This window comes from Cuculus canorus, chromosome 8 (assembly GCF_017976375.1).
Source record: "Cuculus canorus isolate bCucCan1 chromosome 8, bCucCan1.pri, whole genome shotgun sequence".
Taxonomy (NCBI): Eukaryota; Metazoa; Chordata; class Aves; order Cuculiformes; family Cuculidae; genus Cuculus; species Cuculus canorus.
Genome location: NC_071408.1, coordinates 4,788,078 through 4,810,202, shown reverse-complemented (window position 1 = coordinate 4,810,202; position 22,125 = coordinate 4,788,078). Strand labels below are relative to the sequence as shown.

Below are 22,125 nucleotides of genomic sequence, written 5' to 3'. Positions count from 1 at the left end.
ACAGCCCTGGGGGGGCAAATAACCCCCCAACACACGGTGTGTGTGTGCCCTAAATACCCCACAGCATGGGGGTGTGTGCCCCAAATACAAGGGGGGGGCAAATACCCCCATACTATAGGTGGGGTGCCCCAAATACCTGCCCACCATAGGGATGCCCTAAATACCCCACAGCACAAGGTGGGGGTGCCCCAAATACACACACCCTCCCCCCTAGTGCACTGGGCAGGGGTTGAAGCCCCGGCTTTGCCCTTCTGCAAGGGAACGCAGGGCATAAAATGACACCATTTTGATAAAGCAAGGAAAGGCGAAGGCAGCTCTCCTCCACCCCAAAGCTCAGCGCTTCGTCCCACCAGCCCCGCGTGCCATGGCTCACGCACACACCCACGTCACTGGTGCCCGTTGCCCATCGCTCCAGGGCATGGCCAGGGTGGATACAACCCCAAAATCCATCCCTTTGCTCCCTCCCCATCCCCAGAGGGCCAGGGGGCCGTGGCACTGGGGTGCCCGTGGCTCTGAGGCTGCATGTTGGCTCTGTCCCCAGGAAGGCCATTGGCCCTGCTGGGCCCCACCTAGGTGTTTGAGGCGGACTCGCCATGCCAGAAAAACGAGCCTGCCAGAGCCCAGCCACCCATGGCGGGAGAAGGCAGGGGCCTCCACACCGGCACTGCTCGCGGAGAGCCACAGGGCTCCCCAGCGTGGCTTGGCTGCGGGGGACAGAGCCCCTCGGACACAACCCTGGTGGGATGCATCCATCATGAGCCCAGGCTGATGCAAACGGGGCAGAAGGTGGTTTGCTCCAACCCTACCGGCTGTAATTAAATGCGCAAGGGATTATCACTCCTTGCTGTCCAAGGAGGAAGGAGAGAGGTGCAGCCTGGCCCGTGCAGGGCTGCTCCAAAAGGTGGGCAACAGAGATCCAGCCACCGCTCGCCTTTGCCCAGCTGGCGATTAAAAGACAAAAATCCCTGTGCTTAGGCTCGCAGTCACCGTTATTCTACCCTGGGCTAAAGCCAGCTTGATTGGGTTATCACAATGAAGGAGAGGTGCTCAGCACCAGTGTAATTGCTGGCATCCTCCCCATCCAGCTCACCCCTCCCTTCCAGGGAGCCCAAATTCCTTGGATCCTTTTTTAGATGCAAAAGCAGCACCTAACCTGAAGGCAGATGGGTAAGAGCCCGCACCCGGGGCTCCGGCTCTTTTTGAGGTGAGCCACGCCATTGCTCACCCACTGGAGCCCCGGGGTGGGGATGCTCCTGCTTCCGCACCCAGGGAACAGCCAGGGCCGGAGGTGCTGCCGATGACCAGCTTAGCACGTCCCAGCCCTGTGGTTCTCCAGGGAACAGCCTCCTGCACTGGCAGGCTGGAGACCTTTCCAGGCACAGACTTATCCAAATCACCTTTTTGACTTTTAACTCTGCTGCAAAGCAAGAGATGAGGCTTTTTTTCTGCCTCCAACTAGGAAAAGCCAGATTTTCATCGCAGGATGCCCTGAAACAAGGAAGGGAAGAAGCAGAGATTTTGGAATAACCCATTTTAAGATGGATTTGAGACTTAGGTGGATTAAAAATAATACTAATAAAAAAAAAAATCCATCAGCAGCACAAGTCTGGGGAAGTTTAGGAAATGCCCTCTCAGCACTGCCTGCCTGTTGTCCCCCTTTGTTTGCCCCCCTTGCTGCTAGCGGAGCCTGTGGGCTGCGAAGCACAGCAGATGGGTGCTGGGTGCCCCAGGGTGCTGAGCTCCCGACCAGTCCCACAGCCCAGCCATGTTTAGGAACAGACTTGATTTTCAGCTGTGCTGCTCAGGAAAGCCTTCAGTACCCAGTCCATCGCCATTCACTTTGGGAAGAGGTGTGCTCCACTCCCTCATAGCAAGCCCACGGGCTAAAGACCACCACAGAGCTTTCCACACTGAGCGTGGCTTTGGTTCATTAAAGCTCATCAGCTCTCAACTCTGCTTTCACAAACTAACAGTCAGCAGGAATCTCCTTGAAGTCCGTGAGGTGTGGGCAACACCAATAGCCTGAGAGCCTCAAAGGCTGCTATGATCTCAGCAAAACCATTTAAGCCCTGCAGAACTTGCTTTGTGCACCCAAAATGGGTCATTTTCACAAAGAGCTACTCTGATCACAGCAAAGAGGGGAAAGAGCGGTTGGGATTTTATTTACTCAGCCCTTGAAGTGTTGGAAAGGACTACCGAGGGTGCTGCAGAAATTGGAGAAAGGCTTCTACTGTCCATTTTTAAAACCATGAATCTGGCTGCAAAACACTAACAGCTCAAAACGGCCAGGTAAGCTGACCCAGGACCTTCTCACTTCCCTTTAGTTGTGAAGGTTTGGGGACAGGGAGTACGAAATGGACTTTCTTCCTTGAAAATTAGAGAACACGTTCCTACCTAATTGTGTGATTCCAGGAACTGACTCCAAGAAAAACACGCGGCCAATGCAAGACTCATGATACAATCACGGCAACCCCGTCACCCAGCCCTGGCATTTCGGAGGCCATTGGGTGAAGTTTTCATCCAACTCTCCTGGGAGCACCTTGGAAACACCAGCTGCGGAGGAGGCCCAATGGTTTTCCTCTTTCTCCAGCCTTGATGAGATGGACTGATGAAGTCAATGAAGCCCTCCGTGATGTGGAGCGCAGCATCACTTAAAGCATGGTCCTTCTCTGAATAAAAGAGATTAGCATCTCCAAACAGCCTCAGAGAGCAAGCGACAACTGTGCTACCTGCCACCTCCTATCTGGTCCAAGTCAGCTGGAACACTCCAGTCTAGGTGGCACTTTTCTACTGGTAGCACCAGTCACACCTCTGCTGAGACACGATTTCAGACAAGACCTTTGGCAGCACCTGAGCGGTAAGCATGCCAGGTTCTACGGCTTTGCCAAGAAGGGGAATAACACACAGAGTAAAAGTGAACCCTAACTGCTTTCCATACCCTCCATCAGTTCTGCTGGTCTCACACCTACGAAAACCAGGAAAACCTCTTGTAGCCCCCACCGGCAGCCAGGAACTGCCAACTACGTGACACTGGCTTGGTTGGATACAGTTGATTTCTATGTTTCAAACCCAACGAGCCTGTAATAACAATGGAAGCAGAAGAAAATCCGGGGTGCATTCTCAGGACGTGATGAATGTGTTCCCGTAGCTTGTGCCTGCAGAGAGGCTACAGCAGCACCAGCCCCTTTCTGCTACTCACCCTCTGCTGATTCATCCCTGCTCAAAAGGACGGCAGCGACGCTGCGTTTGCTCTTTTCGGAGGGACCTTGGGGAACCGGTGCCATCTTTGGTATGTCTGGGTAGGAAACGTTTCGCCTGCAAATTTCAGATCTACTTAAGAGTCATAAATCATCACTGTGACCCAGGGTGCTTAGAGCAGATGTTTTCCACTCCAGCTCATCTGCCTAGCTTCCAGGAGCAGATCGGAGGAGGCCACACCGCCCAGGTTTGCCACATCATTATTTGGCAGCTGGTTTAATTGCAGTGCATGAAACAGAGAATACCACACGGATGACAACGGAGCACTCCTCTCTCGCTGTGGCAGTAGTCCTGCAACGTAAGCAAGGTCTCACCTGCTGAGGGCTGGTGTGCCCAGTCTCAGGTTCACCGAGCAGCACTGGCTCCATCACCTCCGTGGAGCAGCAAAGCAGGACACGGACACTGGATCAGGCTCCTTGCTGAGCTCCTCAAGCTGAGCAACCTGAAGGGCAGAATCCCCTGCAGCCTCTTTTATTTTGCTGGAATAAAGGAAAAATAAACTCTCTGTGACACTCCCAAGAAGCGGCATGAATTCTAGCTCCAGCCAACTCTCAGACAAAACCCTACTTGGAGTCAGCCTAGATGCCACAGGGTGGTGACAGAAAAGTCAGCCTGCAAGTGGACGCCACCTGAAAACAACTCCAGGGAGAGAACACAGCCCAAGGGACACGGCAAGTCTTGCACAGCAAGCGCAAAGGGTTGCAAACATTCAGAGCAGAAGCCAACTAGACCTCCTCTGGGCCATCCTCCCACCACACGCTAGTCAGGCAAAAGAAGGTATCTTTGCCTCAAAAGTTGTTCTTGTGCCCTGATCCTGACCAACCCTCGCTCTCTGGAATGGAGGTGCTGCCTCTCAACAGCTCTATTCTCCTTTTCCCCCAATTTTCTGCAGGATCTTACTCAGAAGGAGGCAGGAACGTGCAGGGCTACGGAGTGTGTTTGCTCCAGTTTCCAGACTTCACAGGGTGCCTTTCCCTCCCCCACAGGACCCGCATCCCAGAGAGTGCCCTGTGCTTTCAAACTCCATTACATCTCATCTGCATTCCTGCCCGCCAACGGCCCGTGCTCCAGGCTGGGTGCCAGTGGCCCGGCAGCTTCCCTCCTCTCCTTCCTGCGCTCTGGAGAGACCTGCCGGCGTTTGGCAGCTCCCCACCGTCTCCTTTTCCTCTCAGGGCTGTGTTAATGAGGAGAGCTTGGACATCGCAGAAGCCCTTTTGCTAGGCAGGACACGGTGAAGTCTGGAGCAGAGTCAACATCTCACGTGCCCCAGGGCTCCGCCAGGCATTTTGGGATGCAGGATGGCTGCAACTGGCACCACCTCCCTAGTGCGGCACCTGGGAGCGGGTGGCACCCGGGAAGGGAGGCACCAAAATAGTCCCACTCAATCCAACGTGCCGATTGGGAAGGCGGCTGCCTGCCATTGCCCAACCCGAGAGTTTCACCGGGTCCACGGGTGAAGCAGCTGTCGAAGGCAACTGCGCTTTCAGGGTTCTGGAAAGAGTTGCACAAACACCACAGTAGAAAGTCAGTGCCAAAGTGAAGCAATGTAGACTTGCAAATGAGGAAATTAGAGCCTTCATCAAGCTGATTACCGGGCATTCTGGGCAAGGACAGCAGTAGCATTGCAGCAGTTTTCTGTGTCACCCGCCAGAGCACCGTGGCAGCGTTCCCACAGCTCGAGCTGTTTAAAGAGAAGCCGATTCTTTAGCCAGAGAAGCACAAATCAATTTTTTTCCCAACGTAAAATGCACTCTAAGCCACTTCCAGGGATGGATGCCGGAGGCTGCAAGTAGATCACTGTCTGAAAACACAGGATTCACGAAGCAAAATTGCTGCAGGGTGAGAAAAGCAGCGACATGGATGCTCTCCTGCTGCTCGGTAATGAGAGCACAGAGGCTGCAGCACCACTTTGTCTCGGCCCTTTGGACATCAAAGGACCCACCACCGTGCTTTGGCTGGTTCAACTCCTTGAGCTCAGAGGGCTGCAGCGTGTTTCTCCGTCCATATGAGGGCTGCAGTCCGTCTTTCCAGCATGCTCTGCTGAGAACTTACCCCACACTGGCACCACGGGACTGCAGCAAAGCTGCTTTCATAATGAAAGTCGAAGTGGAGCAAGTCTTCCTTCAGGATGAGGCACCTCTGCTAAGGAAAAGCAAACGACTGCTCAGCATAGTGCAAACCGGCAATGGTTTTGTTCACCCCCCCCATTTGCTGCATACACCTCTTCCAGGCAGAGGAGCAGCCTGAAACGCAGCATCCTCCAAGCTGCAAACACCAGCGCTGGGTTTTGTAGACACCTGTAGTAAATGGAAGGCAAAGCCTTTTCTGCTGGGCTGTACAGTGATAAATGGCACCAAACCACACTGAAGCAGCTCAATAAACACATCTCGTGGTACATTTCATGCTGTTGCTTGTTCGCCACGTGCCAGCACACCTGTGGTTTGGCACCGCGACTGCTCAGCTGAACGCTCACAGAGCTCTGGGGCCTTTCGCATGTTGGTTTTTTTTTTAATCCTGGAAAGGAAACAGCAAAGATTTAGCGAAGTTCCACCCGTACATAAAGTTCCCAGAACACAACACTCACCCCCTCGGTGAAGAAGTGATCAGTGCTGGTAACAGTAGTTGTAACCCTTTAGGAGCCCAATCGTGGGATCCAAACCAAGGCTGGGGCTCTGAAGAATTAAATTTGAAGAGTGTTTAGATAGAAGGAGCTTCCACCCCCCCAGTCAGGTTTTAAACCACAAGTTTTTAAAACCTATTTTAAATGAAACACATGTAAGGAGTAATCTTTCTCCTGCAGGTCATACAATGCACTCCTGCAATGATTACACAATGCCATTTGCCGGTTCTGCTGTTACCAGCACTTGGCTTTAACAATAAGGAAATTCTAATAATGTTATGATTATAATTAAGGCAACTCTAATGGGATTTTGTGGACTGTGATGGGCATCCCAAGTGCAGCATCAGACAGAAAGGGGAACGTACAAGGGACAGATTTCCAGGACACCTTCAGAATTAGCAACCATTTGGGTAATTATAAAGCTCCATTTTAGAAAGAACCAGGAAACAAGATTAATTTATAAATCAGTTTATTTACAGAATTTGTTCTCTTAAAGTACATTTCAGTAACCAAACATATTTACACTGGTATACACAGGGACCACCCTGGTTATTTTACAGTTCTTAATTACAAAAAAACCCAACCCTCCGTATCCTTGGGTCTGTCTACTGTGCAAAGCTGCTCTGGATGTGAACATAAGCTGAAACTGGCCCAAAAACCAAGTTACCAGGTTATTTACACGTACACAGTAAATGAGTTTCTTTTCAGCATCTCCACAACCCAGCACACAGGGAGATGGAGCCTCCCCAAAGGCGGCTTTGCAAACGTGTATCAAAAGGCTCTGCAAAGTCAAGGAAAAAACTAGTAAATGCAAGTTAATTACAGTATTCCTCTTTCATCTGTATATATCTGTGCATTTAATGTTTAAATTACAAATAAGTTCAATAGTTTGCTTTTCTCCATTTTAGCTGATTTGTAAACACTTCAGATGCACTAAATAACCTGTTTCTCTGCTGAAAAGTCCTTTATTTTCCTAACGTTCTTAAGGTAGCAAAGGGATATGAAGGTTGGAACTGCACGCAGTTCCCCGCAGAATAGTCACTTAAAAAGTTTCTGTCACTGTGCTACTGAAGATCTTCTGCAGGTACACACTTTATTCAAGTATTGCAAAAAGCTAAGGCCACTTTTTCAAGAAAGGAAAGTGAATGAGATGGGATTTTTTCAATCCCATGTTCCACCTTGTGGGCAACAAACCTTTTCTGAAAGGCAGAAGTACTGAAATCCACAGCTCGGCTCAGGGAGCATCGCGCTGTGACAGAGGTACTCGCGCTCCTTGGCCTCACAAGCCTGGGTTTTCCCGCCTGGCACCGAGATCCTTCCGAAGAGGAAACCGCATCTCCCCAGTGATGACAGCCGCCGCCCCAACCAGCTCATGGGTCTCAAACGTCTCAGCCTTGTATCTACTAATATGGTTCCACTAAGATAACCAGTCCCAAAAAAATCACCTTATTCTTAGAACAGGAAAGTAGGGGAGAGGAGAGAAATGGAGAATTCAGCCTCTGTTTGCGAGACTCCAGTCCTCCTCATAGCTCGTTACCAGCCGCCACCCAGGCAGGCCACTGCTTCATCGCGGTAATCGTCAGTCCACAAGTACTCAACACACTCAAGGTTTTGAGTATACACTCACAACTCAAAGCAACTCAACACACCTGAGGTATCAAGAAGATAATTCACGTATGTTCAAGTCTTTTTAGGGTTGCTCCTAGCAAGGATTGCTACCAAAAATAAAGGGTGACGTCAGCAAAGGAATAAAGCCATTATCTAGACACAGCTTCAAAACAGCCGTCAAAATAGCTACTGCTTCTACTGAGGGTACGAAATCAGCACTATCCAAGCCAGCAAGACAACAGGCATACGATCTCCAGCGGTCCTCAGTACCCAGCAGGCCAGCTGTACAACCTCTCCCTGCAGGTGGATAGCCCAGAGGAGCTACGCCAGCCGCCAGAACAGCCAAAAGGCCTTGGGGACGCAGGGCAACCTTCACAATACCAGCCACATTATCTGCAGGACAGAAACCAACTTTGATTCTCTGACACTCCAGCGACAAACCTACGCTGCAGGTTTCTGCCTTCTTCCCGTAATTGCCACCTATAAAAATAGCAATCCCTGCCATTGAAGAAGATACGCCCAGGAAAGGGAATCTGAGGTGGTGCCCCAGTCAGTGACGCCATGCTGGTTAAATGCAGCAGCTTTAGTTTGCTTCCGTCCTAAGCATTCGAGTTTCCTGGTTCAGCATCGTGACATTTTACGTAGACAAGTGAATCACTTAGGAAGAAAAGATGAACAATTCTCCAAGACCATTTGACTTCCAACCAGCAAGAAGGGCCACTACTGCAGGACAGACACGCACATGCCCACTGGAGGTGTTCCTATAGACCTCCTCCTTGTTCTTCCACTCATTAAGCTCCCAGGAATATGGCTCACCATTAACTCAGAAGGGAGGAGCTGGCAATGCTCCATCTGAGAATCTGCATGGAGCTCTGACAAATCCAACATTTCCCAAAGCTATTCACAAAGAATTACCAGCTGTGTCATTGTGCAAAAGGCAAATATTCCAACCATAGCTTTTTTTAAAAAAAAATAAAAGGGTGGGAAAGAGAACACAAAACGGAGCAGTAGCAGAGGTATGCATCGCAGGAACCCCAAGAACAAAGCAGATGAAAGAAATGGTAGATATCTCCCTGCCACACCTATCACAGCTTGCAGCATCTTTGGGGCACCTCCAAGGGCTTCAAAGTGTCTTCCCACACTCCCGTGTGTCTGGAGAACATAAGTCTCCTCTGGGTCTTGTCTCAGGTCACCAAACAAGGACATCCACTATTAAGGCATCAACATTTTACCTCAGACTGTCTGTGTTCCTCCAAGAAAAACACAAGAATGGGAGGGACAGGTTAGGAAGGAGCACCCAGGAGAAGGATGCTGCAGTTGAACCCAGACCTAAATTAACAACTAAGAGCTGGCCATACTCTACAAGTTCTGGGAAAGGAAGGAAACAGATGGAGCAGGGAAGGTTCACATCATTTTTCAGGTCAGTCCCCTCAACTCTCTGCTGTCTCCAAACCAGGTGTGATGAAGATCCATTCCTAGACCTGCCTTTGCTTCCCACCCCGGTCACTGAGGTTTGGTGGTTCTTACCTTCCCCCTCGTATCTGTCTCAAGAAGCTGAAAGTTTTGTGAGAAGAACACGGGGCTCTGGAACTTTCCAGAACAGATGCCATCTCAAGTTCGGCTGCCTCAAAACATGCAGAGAGCGCAGCCAACTGCACAGGACACTCTCCTATAATCCACTTAATAAATTATCTGAAAATAAATAAAAACCCCACAAGCACAAAACACACAGACAGTCAAGCACCGGACACCGCTTTCTTTGGTGAATACACTCTGTTCTCAAAATTGTTCAAGTAACAGCCTCTCCAATTAATTAGGTGACAGTAAGGGAGGAAGCTGAGGGATTGAAGGCCAAATTTTTGTGAGGAAACATTTTCCACTCCTGCATGTCTCATGCCTGAGAAAATCCTGAGTATCCAATATCTGGGAGCAGCTGGTGCTCCAGGAAGAGAAGTGCTACACAGTAGGAGGAAAGTTGTCTATGGGCTCATCTTTCATGCTTGACATTAGGAGGGCTTTAACTTGCTCCACCTCAGGACTGAAGCAAGTTACATAGGAAAAGCAGCACGAATTCTTTACTTGAATGTAGAAAGCAACAACACCTCATCTCCCTGGACTGGCTGGCACCATACTTGGTACCACATCACAGAAGAAAGACAAAAACCAGCTTCACAGAGAAGGGAATTAAACGGGCTCTGGAGCAGAAGAAACTGATGCACATTGTTAGGGCTGCAGGAGAAGAGGTGCTAACATTGTAACACTGTTCAGTAGGGTAAAATCTCCATTTGTGAGTAAAACCTGACCAAATCATTTCTTCTCCAAATTACTCACATTTCTAAAGAAAAGTCGAGTACTGATGGCTGACAGCCATTCCAGCAAAACAACCAATATCCCAACCGAACCCAACCCTTTTGGAACACAAGCCAAACCTGTCAACGCCCCAGGCCGGGGCTTCAGACAGCTGCTGGCAGTCATGCGGCACAACTGCACCGGCACACAAACAGTCTTGAGTGCTCCACCACTCAGTCTCGAGTGCGGGATCAGCTTGTTCCAAACAAACCCGGTGTGAGGTCTCTAGTGGCAGCGGATGCAAATTCAGGTTTCTTTGACCACATCCGAACTGCCTTTAAACCCCACGTGTGGAAGTCCAGCAGCAGCGCTCGCAGGGTGGAGAGAACGTCAGGAGTCAGACAGGCCTGTGGCTCTGTGGTGATGCAGCTGTAAGTTTATTTTCAGCGCTGTCAGACAAGCAGCAATCTCCGCTGTTTCTCATTTATCTGGTTCAGTACATCGATAGTGTCTCTGATTAAGGCCTCGAAGATCCCGTCTGCCAACTGCATCTTTACACACAGTTCATCCTCATCGTAGTTCACCCACTGCGCTTCTTCCTCGTGGAGTTCCTGCACCTTGGAGGGCAGAAAGGAAAAGGCAAAACAAACTTTACAATTCCGTTGCTCTAGGATGTCCCCCACAAAGTTCCAGAAAGAGTAAAAAGCAGCATGCATCTGCCAACAACATATCTGTCTGTCTCTGTAAGAGATTACAGGAAACGCTTGGAATAGCAAAACGAACACAGATCTATTTGAACCAGGCTATTTCACTATATGAATGTTTTCTACCTTGCACTGTTGTATCCATTTTACAGGATTTCATATTCCTGCATGAGTTTTTCCACTTAAAAGAACTCAGCTGATGGGATATTCTTGGCCAACGGGAGAAGCTCTAATAAAAAAGTCCCTAAATGTGTATTTGCAAGACGCTGATTCCATGCAGCTTAAACTTGTAAGAAATCATGCAAACGCCTTTAACAGGTGAAGGAGAAGAAGAAAAGACTACTGCAGTTTAGTTTATTTGAGTAAGAATTAGGAAGCCTAAAGGAAATAACTAACTCTTGCAGTTCGTCTGTATAAGAAGACAACATGCTGGCATGTGTCGTATGAGTTTCACAAGTCACTTGCACAGAACACTCCACACACTGTTGGATTTGACAGCATTATTATAAATGTAGTTTTGTACCATTACATCTAAAAGATTAACTCAAAGAGTATTTATTTCCTTCTATTCCTAAATTTTTGACAAGCAAAATCCTGTTTTACTGTTCACTGGCAAACTGGTGTTTTAGCAACAGGCAGAAATACATAACTTCATTCAACAAATCAAGTCTTATCAAGAGGCTCTCCCAGCTGGACATCTCCAATTAAACCCATTAACGATGTGTCTAAGTGACCACTTCAGTATTACAGTATATACATCCTAACGAAGCTCAAACTTCTGAGAAAAAAAAGAGAGGGTGCAAGCACCACTCATTTAAAATTACAATGTAAACCTGCTTAAAGCTCTTTCTCTGCTCTGCTTCAGCAGAAAGCTCCTCTGATCGCCAGTCCTACACTTTGAACTCGAAATGCATTTCTACTGTCCACACAGACAAGTGGGCCAGACACCTACACACTGCCAAAATGAGGTTAAAACATACTGAAAGTCCCCTAATCTAATATCAACGCATAATGTGTTATCTACAGAGAGTACAAGAACTATAAGCCCCATCGTCTTCTTTTGCCTGAAGCTAAACCACCCAGAAACTTGTCCATTTTGAAGATGACAGTGCTAGTTTCTGCTAGCTGCTATGGGAACCCCAGGAAATGGGCACGGCTTCAGGGTTTGTTTCCATTCATTAACCTTCAGTTATACACAGGGTTTCAGTCTGACAGCTCCTTTTTTCCTCTCTTAAGAGAGCCAGGGGAGAGGGGCTGGGATCTCATCCTGCAAACAGCTTTGGAAGAGTCACCCTCGGTGCTTGCAAACCTCTGCACTACCACAGCCAGCACCGCTCTTCAGCACAGCTCTCCTTTCTCAGACGCTGTCAAAGAGGAGGTGTTAATGGTTTCACCGTGCTGCTCATTAATTAAGGAAGAAGCAACAACATCGGCAACCAGATTTTGAGTAAGTGTTGTAGGTGAAAGATAATTTAACTCGGTCTGTGTCAGGATGAATGTCTAAAACAGACTTCTGAACTCTCAACAGAACCTTGCTGCCTGCAACTGGTACGTGCTGGTCGTAAATTTTGATAAACCCTGGACTGAACAACGGCAGCACGTCCCAAGTTCTCACCAATAAAGAGATATAAGATGGAAGCACCATGGTGGAGGCTGATCATGTGTGGTGTGTATGCATCATAGATTATTTAGATGAGGAAAAGCAAGAGACTGGGGTCACAAAAACATGAGGTGGAGCCAAAAAGGAAGGTTTCCAAAAAGCAGAAGTGGTCTGGGAAAGAAAACAAGGGCCCCAATGGGAGAAGGTTTAGATCCTGGAAATGGAGGAAGATCCTGGAGATGAAGGAGGTAGGTGGAGACAAATGCCAGGAGATGTCCAGTGGCCCTGATCAATGACATCCAAGACTGATAACTGGGAGCAGCTCTGCACAATCCCAACTGATGGGATGCTCTGCCCAACCCTCCCTGGCCAGCAGTGACCTCCCTTCTGGGAAGCGAGGTCCAGACCTAATGAACGTAACGCTGGGGGTGGTGGGAGTGTGTAAAATAAGCAGGTTAAAAGCTCTGATCTCACTCGCTGTTAAACAAACCCCAACATCCAGATCTATACTAAGCTGCTGATCATTCTGTCTTACCTGCAACAACGTGATGGGACAGTTACTGTGCTCCAGTGGGAAAAAAATAAGATTTATGGCATAAAGAAACACAGGTAGATGAGCGAGGACAAGGTAACATGATCTAGGCAGAGAAAGGCTGCATGTTAAATAGCAGTGGAAAGACGAAGAAAGAAAAGCCGTGTAGCATGATCCTGCTGGCCATCTAATAAGTGCCACAGTACCCCAAAACCAACACTTAAATGAATATAATTGGAAGGGAACTTTAAGTAAACTACTAAGGTTTGATTTCTGAAGGTTAGCATTCGAAACCACGTGCAAATTAAACTATATTTAAGGAGTAACCAGATCATTCGGAGACTGGCACGTACAAAAATCCAGCAACAAATTACCACCTAGGAAGAACGCCAGCAGAAGGGTGGCAGACAGGTGCATTCTCACAGCCCTTTTTCTCAGAGGGCATGGAAGTTTTAAAATGCATGACTGCATACAAGCAGACTCCAACTCTCCTCTTACTGCTGCACTCTCCTTGGGTTTAGCACCACAGAAACGGGTTTTCCAATTAAGCCGGCTTGATAAGAACAGCTTTGCTTTGTTGGAGAGTTCAAAACTGCATGGAGAGAAACATTCTAGCCTTTAAGTCAACAGGTCAGAAGAATGAGTACTTTTCAGTGCCCTGTTGGCAGACTTCTCAGGTGTAAAAGCCGAACACAGGTTTTGCTTTCTCAGGCTCCAGATAAAAGGGAAGTGGAGGTGGCAGGGACAGCAATGGCAGAGTTCCTGCAAACAGATCAGCACAGTGAGTTTTGGCTGAAGCCCCAAGTGAAAAAAAAAGCAGTGGAAACAGACTATTTTTAGTCTGAATTTCAGTAAGGGGATCTGAGGGTTCTTGCTGTAATTTAAAAAGAGGTTTTGAAAGGTGCAGGAAACCCTGGTGCACTAAAAGCAGCTCCTCAGCCTGCGTATACGTTCCAGATGCTCCCACATAGCACAGACAGCACATGCGTGATAAAGGGGGTAACACAAAGGGACATGAGAAGAAAGCAAACACCTAAACATTCCTTCAACCTGACTTCAAACAAAGTAGCTTTTCATAAAGGTGAATCTCCTGTACTTGTTTACTGAAAGCCAAGATTGGCTGTAACTGTTAACAACTGGAGCAACCACTCAGCAGAGCAGGGAACTCCATAAGAAATCCCATTACAAATGCATTCTGAGGACAGCGATGTCTCATCAAAGTTGACAGTGCTGCCAAAAATGAGAAGAGGAAGGTGGGGGTTTTGTCACTGGCAAAAAAAACTATGGCTAACTGTGTTGGTGTCAACCCTGGGAAAGAGCAGACGAGTGAAAATGCAACTGAAGATACAGTGGCTGGTGAAGTAGCAAAAAGCGAGGAGGTGAAGGACTAAGTTCTCCTCTCAGAAGTGATGAAGAACCCAGCATCAGAGAGCATTAGCGCAGCACAGGCTGCTCCTCCTGCCCTGCCCCTTCCCCACAGGGCTGAACCTTTGGTGGAAACAAGAACCACTGGGAATTGCATTTAGTATGATAAGCCAAAGAACGCAGACGCGTTGATAAGCAGGTAGAGACTAAGCTGGGCAGAACAGCTTGGCACTTGCTCTACGCCTTCAAAACATACAAAAGTAAATTCAGCAAAGAGCCAGGGATCCTGGTTTTAGAGCCACTTGAACATCCAAGGTGGACAATGTCACTATTTGACAGCCATTACAGTTATGCTGCAGAATGTGGTGTACAACAGATCCCCTTTCCTTCATATCAAAGCCTCAACCTGAGCTCCTGGTTCAGACATGTTTGATCCTCTCACTGAAGTAACTAAAAATACATTGTTATCTCAATAGAAAGCACTCTGGAAGGTTAGTTTTACTTGAAGGGGTACCTGTGCTCGATGGTTACATGCAAATAATAGAAGCCTACAAATGTTTACCTCTGCTTTAAAAAGAATTCCTGAGCAGGAAAAGAATGTGGAGAATCATACGTACCCATGACAACCTCTGCAGGTTGCAAGATGTGCATATTGCCTGTATTTTCACAACATTTTGAACAAAGCGTTTTCGATTGTGCTTCTACAGCACCTAAACCTACCAAAAAAAGGTCTGAATTTCTCCTTCAGGAAATCCCTGTTGTACTACTTCAATGTACTTCAAAACAGATTTGGAAAACTCCAAACCTGACCCCTCAGTTTCAGGTACACCGTGATTTTCTAGCAGATCAGGAGCAGGTCTTGCACAGACCTGTATATCCACTTGTGACCCTGGATTAGCCTTACCACAGAAGTCATCACCTTAAAAGCACAAGTTGGAGGCCGACTTAGACACAGAGAAAGCTATACAGATACTTTATGTTTACAAAGGTTTTACTAGAACAAGGCAAGAGAAATGGAACACTGTCTCCTCAGCTCTTCAGGTAGAAGTTTATCTGACAGTGTTTCATGTTACAGTATAAATCTATTAGCAATCCCACTGAGACTGCTTTCTTCCTAAAGCATGGCTTGCTGCAGGCTTCACAGAGTTATTCCCAGTCTTCAGCTAAAATTTTATTACCACATTCTTGTGAGAACAAAATAAAATTAAACTCCTTATTTAGTAAGCCAAACTTGTCAGAGCTCCATTAATCTTTGATGTCTGGGTCTGCATGTAAATCACAGACCAGATGATCTGAACTTCAAACATATTCCATCTAAACCACACTGGATGCCTTCAACTACAACAATTTTTTCTAGTCAGGAAACTTTCTTTCGAGGCATGGTTCAAAGAAATTAGGAAACTAGTACACAAAGCATAAGAGTTGTACCATTAGTTCTCTCAGGGATCTAAACACTAGACTTTTTTGTGCATGATTTAACAGCTTCCATAATCCAGAATTGACTGTATCCCAGAATCAAGAGCACTAGGACATGCAGGTCCTACACACAGACATTCTATTTACATTCAATTAAAATTAAAACCCTGGGAAAAAAGCCTGTGTTGGAAACCTTCCACTGATGGGTAATTAAAAGACTACGCGACCCATGACTTGAAGTTACTTATATGTGCACGTGTGTGGAATCAATTTCAGGTCTAATTAAGTGAAGCACGGTCTTAATGATGACTCGTATTCCCAAGCAGAACCTTCACTATCATTATAGCCAATAAAGCTGTTAATCATCCTGCAATACAAGCCAACAAGCAACTTTCAAAAACTAGTACACAGCCAGACGTGCTCCACCTTACACAGCTGTGACACCCAACTGCCTCTGCTCCAGCAGCAGCCGCCGTCACTACTCCATGGCAACTACCACAGGAGCAGAAGTCCTGCTCGTTGCCTGGCTCAGAGGAAACACTTAGCTCTGGCTACCAGGGATTAGTGTGTCTCAGCACTCTCTTCCAAGTTTCTGCTGTTCTAACCCAATGACTTTCCTAACCAGATTCGACTGAGACCAGATCTGCAACCTCTATTTTGTTTTCAGTGTCTCCGTCTCCAGCTAAACAATGTTACTTCAAAGAAAGAACATTTATATTTAAATTAAGAAAAACATATTTCCTTCCCAAAGAAAAAGTTTAGTCTCCCTTCAGTCAAATATTTCAATGTTTCCTTCCGTAAATTCACACTTTAAACTTTTGGGAGCAGGCACATTTATACTCCAGTCAAATTAGTAGTAAAGAACAGAGAATTCACTCAAATCGCCTTACTTCACTTCTGTTTCCGCAACAGGGTGCTCTCTAAAATGAAACAACCTCTACCAAGACCTCAGGTATACTTTGTATTCTTTAAACAGTATGATTGGATACCAAAAAGTAAAATCACTTCAGTCTAGTGAGCAGTATCTGACACAATTGCTTATTTTCATCCACTGACCAGGATATGATCCACTCGGTCTCGTTTCTTCCGCCCAAATTTCATCATCTTCTGCCAGTCTGTTTTGTGATTAGGCTCCTTCCTCAGGCTGAACAACTTCAGCACTTCAGCTGCAATGAAGCTCTACAGAACAGTAACGGTGAGATTTATCACATTTCAGTTAAGAAGTGAAACATATGCACAAAGTATCTATGGTAAAAAGTCACTTTCTAGAATGCACAACAGCTTTCTGTTCAGCTAAGAGACATATGTGTATGCAAGAAAGTGACACTGAAAGTCTTCAAGGCAGAATTACATAATCAGAACAATTATTAAATCCAGAACTGGGGAAAAATAAAACTAGATTGCTGTAATGATATTGAGAACAGACACTTCCAATAAAACAGGAGAGCAAACAGGAGATTATGACAATTAATTTTATGGGAGAACATTAAAGAACAGCAGGGTGGGAGTTTGGTGTCCTTGTCCTGTGCCCCTGCTTTCCCCACACCACACACTTTCAACGTCTTCTCAACCACCAGAGTGACCTAGATACTATTTCTGTCTTTTCCAGACAGTTAACATGCTGTTTCTTCCACAGGTTAATTATTTTGATTATCGTATTGCATTTTGCAGTCAACTCCCACCCTCAATTTCAGAAGAAACAGAACAGGTGGAAGTCTTTGCGTGGGTCCTGATGAGCCATATGGAAGGTTCTTTGTTGGATGCATTCAGGGAGACAGTGTTTTCCCAGATGTCTAACCCTGCAAGTTTAACCTAGGTCCAACCAGGCTCCAGCTTTTTGGGGTTTTGTTCCTTAAGCGCTACACAAATAACAGGAGAGCGCTCCTGGCTTGCCAAATACAACAATGCCCTCACTGGTCACATTTTAGGTCCCTCTGGGCAACTCCTGTTGCCTTCAATGAGGTGGCACAGGTGTGCTTGCGTAAAAAAATCCAGCTCATCCCATTTGGCTACTGTTGGATCCATGCCAACATACGGAGTTCCACTGAAATGTGCTAAAGCAGCAGTCTGTCAGCATACCTCTATTTTAAGACCAAGGTCATTTTGGCAGTTCTGCAGAGAGGACTAAGGCTTAAAAGCAACCAGTACCAGCCAAAAGAACAGGGAAGCAAACCTATTGAGCAGAGGAGGACAGGTCTGGCAAAATCCCTTGCAAGTTCGTAATCTCATTTCTCTTCTCAACTCATCTCTTACATACTTGTTACGATCTTTTAACACTCAGGCAAGGGCCAAGACGGTATTTTTCATCTCACTTCCCTTGCATGACAAAGACATCCTCCTACCTTGATCTCATCCAGATCATTTGGATCTTTCACGCGGCGAAAGTAAGCAGATGCTATCCTACAAGGCTTCATCCAAACAGGCTGATTTAGATTAGGATCCTCAGCAAAGATTTCCCCAAAGATCTCTCTTGTTAAATCAAATACCACCTTAGCAAAGGAAGAAGAAGAAGTAGTTAAGGCTTCTGATATTCACAGTATAGATTCAAAGGGCAAGAATAAAATGCCTAAAGACTGTACCTTTCTATAAACCTGCTTGTCTATCGTGTCTGTGTCCTGCTCTTTGAGAGTACTACTAAGATCGATATGAAGGCTGCAACTTTGAAGATCATGACCCAGGTCTTTCAGTTTCCAGAGCTGCTCAGCTGCTGCGTGCACCATACCTTCTACCTCTACTGCAGTGTGAGGGACCGCCAAAGCCTCCTCGCTTGGTTTTGCCGACACTTTCTGCGGTTCTACTTTGGGCAGCACTGCTGGCTCCTCAGCTTGCTTCTGCTGGACCTTATGGGAATTTAGGCCATAGTCTTCATCAAACCAGTCTTGATCATCTCCCAGCGTACTCAGGAACTCCTGATTGAGCTCCAGCTCTGCCAGTCTCTTGGCAAGCTCTTCCTGACCACTGGCTCCGAACACTGGACTCTCCTGTGAATTGAGACCCATGGAGTAAATATAAAAGTGGTGTCACACTGTTGTCTAAAAGAACTTATATTCTTAAATGCTTCACTGATATAATTACCAATATATACTAAATACTCAGAAAAATAATAAAAAGCCCACAGTAAAATCAGAAGTGTTTTCATTCAAATACCTGGGGTTTTACTACTCCTGATGAATGCTTTCAAAAGATTTCTACTGAGCTTAAAAGACTGTATGTCTTGCTTACTGTCTGTCCTAATGTTTAACTGTTTATGAAAGGCAGAGTGGTTTAAAACCCGATGACGCGACCCACAGCTTTTCACTTATGAGCAGTCTCAGATCTAAAGCAACAGCCTAAAAGCTTTTAGCAGGTGGTGGCTGTTGTAGTGATTGGGTGGTGCTCCCACTGGTGAAAAAGGCTGAAGCTTTCCATGATGACGATATGTTGAAATCAATGGCAAAGCAGGCAGGTTTACTGGGATCTTCAGCAGACAGGCCAAGTCCTTTATCTGTGTAATGGTTGTTCTGAGGAAGCCTCAACTTCTACTACTTAGTTCAGTGAATTGAGCAGTCTGACCCCATCATGATCTCCACAACAACTAGTTATGTTTGAGGATGATTATTTCATATCAAGAATAGCCAGAGGTAACTTTACAGTCTATTTTTCTACTTTTAGAATAAAAACTGAGGACAAGGATTAAATACAAACTGAACATGTAAGTAGCATGCAACCTAACTGAAGTATTTTTCACTTTCATGTGCCAAAATGTGTCCTTCAGCCCACGGGGCAACCAAAGTGAGCTGTGAACTGGGACAAACAAGAACACACATGTCAGACACATGCATACAGGCAATCTCCACATCAGCAAACAGAACTTGGGAGAAAAACTGGTGCCACACTGCATTCCTCAGACTCAATCATCAGTCAAAAGAACAATCTACTCTTAAACATCAGTGCAAGATGTCTGGTACTCACAGGTCTTGGACACATGTCTGGAGAGGAAAGTTCTTCTCTTTCATCTTCCAAATCGGAACTTAGAAAAAAGTTATTCAGTCCGTCAGGAATCTGCTTTGCTACCTGCTGGAATGGGGTACCAGATGCCTCCTTCGCATCACAGAGCTCGTGGTTGCTGAGCTGGATTTTCTCATTCTTGACTTTCTTTATTTGCTGTAACTGACTGACAGTGTCTTTCACAAAATCTCTAAGCAGACTGTCTGTCAGCAGACTGACTTTTTCCAGCTGGTGTTTTGACTTTTCTTCCTCTCTAAGCGGTAGTCTAAGCTGGGCTTCTAACTGGTTCTTTTCTTTTGTCAGCAAATCCAGAAGTGGAGTTGCAGGCTTGTCTGCAACTCCAGGAGAGAGATCATCCAACTTTTCAGCACATTCTTCCCCCAGTGTCTTCTGTCTCTCCAGTTTTTCAGAAAGGAAGTCTGAGATGTCATCCAACTGAACAGCAGAAATCTCATTCCCAACATCAGAAATGGGAGGAGCAAGGCTGGCCTCCTCTTTCACAGCGTGCTTCAGATAAGCCACCACTGATTGTTCTTGGGCAACTGATTCAGCAGCTACAGAAATCTCCTTTATGCTGTTTGCTTGAGAAGATGATTCCTCATGAACTCTTTCTTCAGCCAGGGCTTCTGAAACAGCTGTGTCTGCAGGAGCTTTATCCCGAGAATAGTTCTCCGTTGCATGTCTGCTCTGGCTTTCATTGTCTTTGTCAGGTTTGGAACTTCCTCTGTCTTTCTGCTCAGCTTTGTGTTGCTTCTCCAATCTATCATCGAAGAACGAGTCTTCATCCTCATTTGTGTCTAAGTGGCTATCAATAGTTTCTGTAATGTGAGAGATTTTCTGAGGAGGTGCAAAAATACCATGCTTTTCTTTGCAATCAAAATATTTAATACCATCATAAGTTCCATTATTGTTCCCTTCAGGCTTATCCAGCTCCACACCAGCCCAAAACCCTTTGGCAAACTTAGTCAGACCTTTGAATCGCAATGTTCCAGGTTGGACTTTACTCACAAGTACTCTATCACCAATGCTGAAATTTGCCAAACCATCTGCTTCTTCTGTGATCGAAAGAGAGGCGCATGGCAGTGACTCGGGAGGGCCCTGTTCTTGCTCCACATCTCTGCGTTCAGTATTTTTCATAAATTCTATTGGAGACCCAAGTTCTAACAGCCTCTCTGAATGTATGCTGCCAGAGAGAGAGAAAGACTTGTCACTGAGGTATTCACTGATTTCGCCATCGCTGCCCAGGCTGGTGGATCTGCTTCTGCTGGTCTGCGTGTGCTGGGACTGAGCTGTCAGTGACTGAGCATCATCATTAGGAGAGAGGAGAGATGCTTCAAAGTCATCTTTGTAATGTTCCCCAGGAAGCATTTCTTCAACTGATGAGTGTTTTCTGGATGATCCTTCAAAGTCTTCAAGGTATGACGGCTCCTTCTGACTGAAGAGTTGCTCGGAAAGCAGATGATCTTTCCCCTCTGCTGATTTGCTCAGTTTGCCAAAAGACTCCTCTACGCTCAGGTCAGTTACAGCATCTTTATCTGTCAAGCTCTGTTCTAAGATTTCTTCTGTACCAGCAAGACTTTCTGCATCCACACCAAAGAATTCCTTCTGAGAGTATTTGTTTTCAGAATGGAGAGCTTTCTTTGGAAGGATGTCCAGTGAACTCTCCTGTTCTTTATCTAATGTCAACAAGACATCAGTACTCTCCAAAGCCTTAGTGTGTGAACTTTCAATCTCATATTTCTCAGACTTTATGTATTCCAACTCCTCCTGCGCCTCAGATTTATGACTGAAGACAGCCTCATCACTGGATGCATTTACTCCTTTGTTCAATGACCCATGCGATATCCTGCCAACGTCTTTCACGTCTCTGACAAGAGATGATGAAGGTACATTATCTAAGGAATCACCAACTGCTGCTCTGGAAGTCCTTGGTGACATTAAAACCGAGGAAGATGTTCCAGAAGGTTCTTTTGCATAAACATCTGTCACAGCCACCTTCTTGGTGTCCACAGACACAGATCTCTCAGTTCTTGACGAGACAGTATCTTGAAAGAAAATAAAAAGTGAATTACAGATCACACTGCATTGTTTTATTGAAAACTGCAACCAGAGGCAACAAAATGAACATCAAGGTTTCTACACCAAAAGATATGAACTGGTGCCTCAGAAACATGTCTTTCTAGTTTTTCAATGAGCACAAGCAACATGCCTTCAATTTCAGGGTTCTAACGCTTTCTTTCTAAAGCTGTTCCTTCTATCAGAATTTCATGCAATACTAAGCCTAAAGTAAGGGCTCAGTTATTTGTTTGCAAGCTACAAAACCAACCCAGATTAAAATGGTAGATGAAGATTAGGTAATGATCAAAAGCAAAACACTGAAAAATATCACAAAAAAACCCTATACCTAAATGTCTATTCCTAAACCTTCATTATTTTTGGCTTCCTTGCCTTCCTCAAGTGATAAAAGGTAGAAGAAACAAAAGAAAGGAGAAAGGTCCTCAAGTAATTATGTTCTCACACAATCCTCAACAAAATTAAAACTAAATAATGAATATACAGGAAACAAACAGCAAAAGCAGAAACCTACTACATAAAGATAGTAAAAATATAGCTTGATCATTATGGCTTTATGAAGTCTGCATGCTCTCTTAAAACGTCTTCTCGAATCAAGAGAAAAGATTCAAGAGATTTACAACAGTCAGTCTTCAAGATCTTCGTCTGTAGCACAGATTCTTCCAGTCACATA

General features: G+C 46.0%; 1 protein-coding gene and 1 long non-coding RNA gene across 11 annotated transcripts in view; both read right to left on the bottom strand.

Moving 5' to 3' along the window:
* Positions 1–242: 242 nt before the first annotated feature.
* On the bottom strand, positions 243–5,766 carry LOC128852889 (uncharacterized). The gene is made up of 4 exons (XR_008451003.1): positions 5,643–5,766; positions 4,159–5,395; positions 3,573–3,737; positions 243–3,315 (listed from the first exon to the last, which is right to left on the bottom strand). It is a non-coding gene; the product is annotated as an uncharacterized LOC128852889 (long non-coding RNA).
* Positions 5,767–6,341: 575 nt separating this feature from the next.
* CEP350 (centrosomal protein 350) overlaps positions 6,342–22,125 on the bottom strand; it is a 79,260-nt gene continuing 63,476 nt past the window's right edge. For all 10 annotated transcript variants that reach the window (XM_054072962.1, XM_054072970.1, XM_054072966.1 and 7 more), the window contains 5 exons: positions 19,344–21,424; positions 17,972–18,373; positions 17,735–17,881; positions 16,449–16,571; positions 6,342–10,392 (listed from right to left, as the gene is read on the bottom strand). In XM_054072962.1, coding sequence (XP_053928937.1) covers positions 10,228–10,392; positions 16,449–16,571; positions 17,735–17,881; positions 17,972–18,373; positions 19,344–21,424 — 2,918 coding nt within the window. In that variant the 3' untranslated portion in view covers positions 6,342–10,227. The remainder of the gene's footprint in view (positions 10,393–16,448; positions 16,572–17,734; positions 17,882–17,971; positions 18,374–19,343; positions 21,425–22,125) is intronic.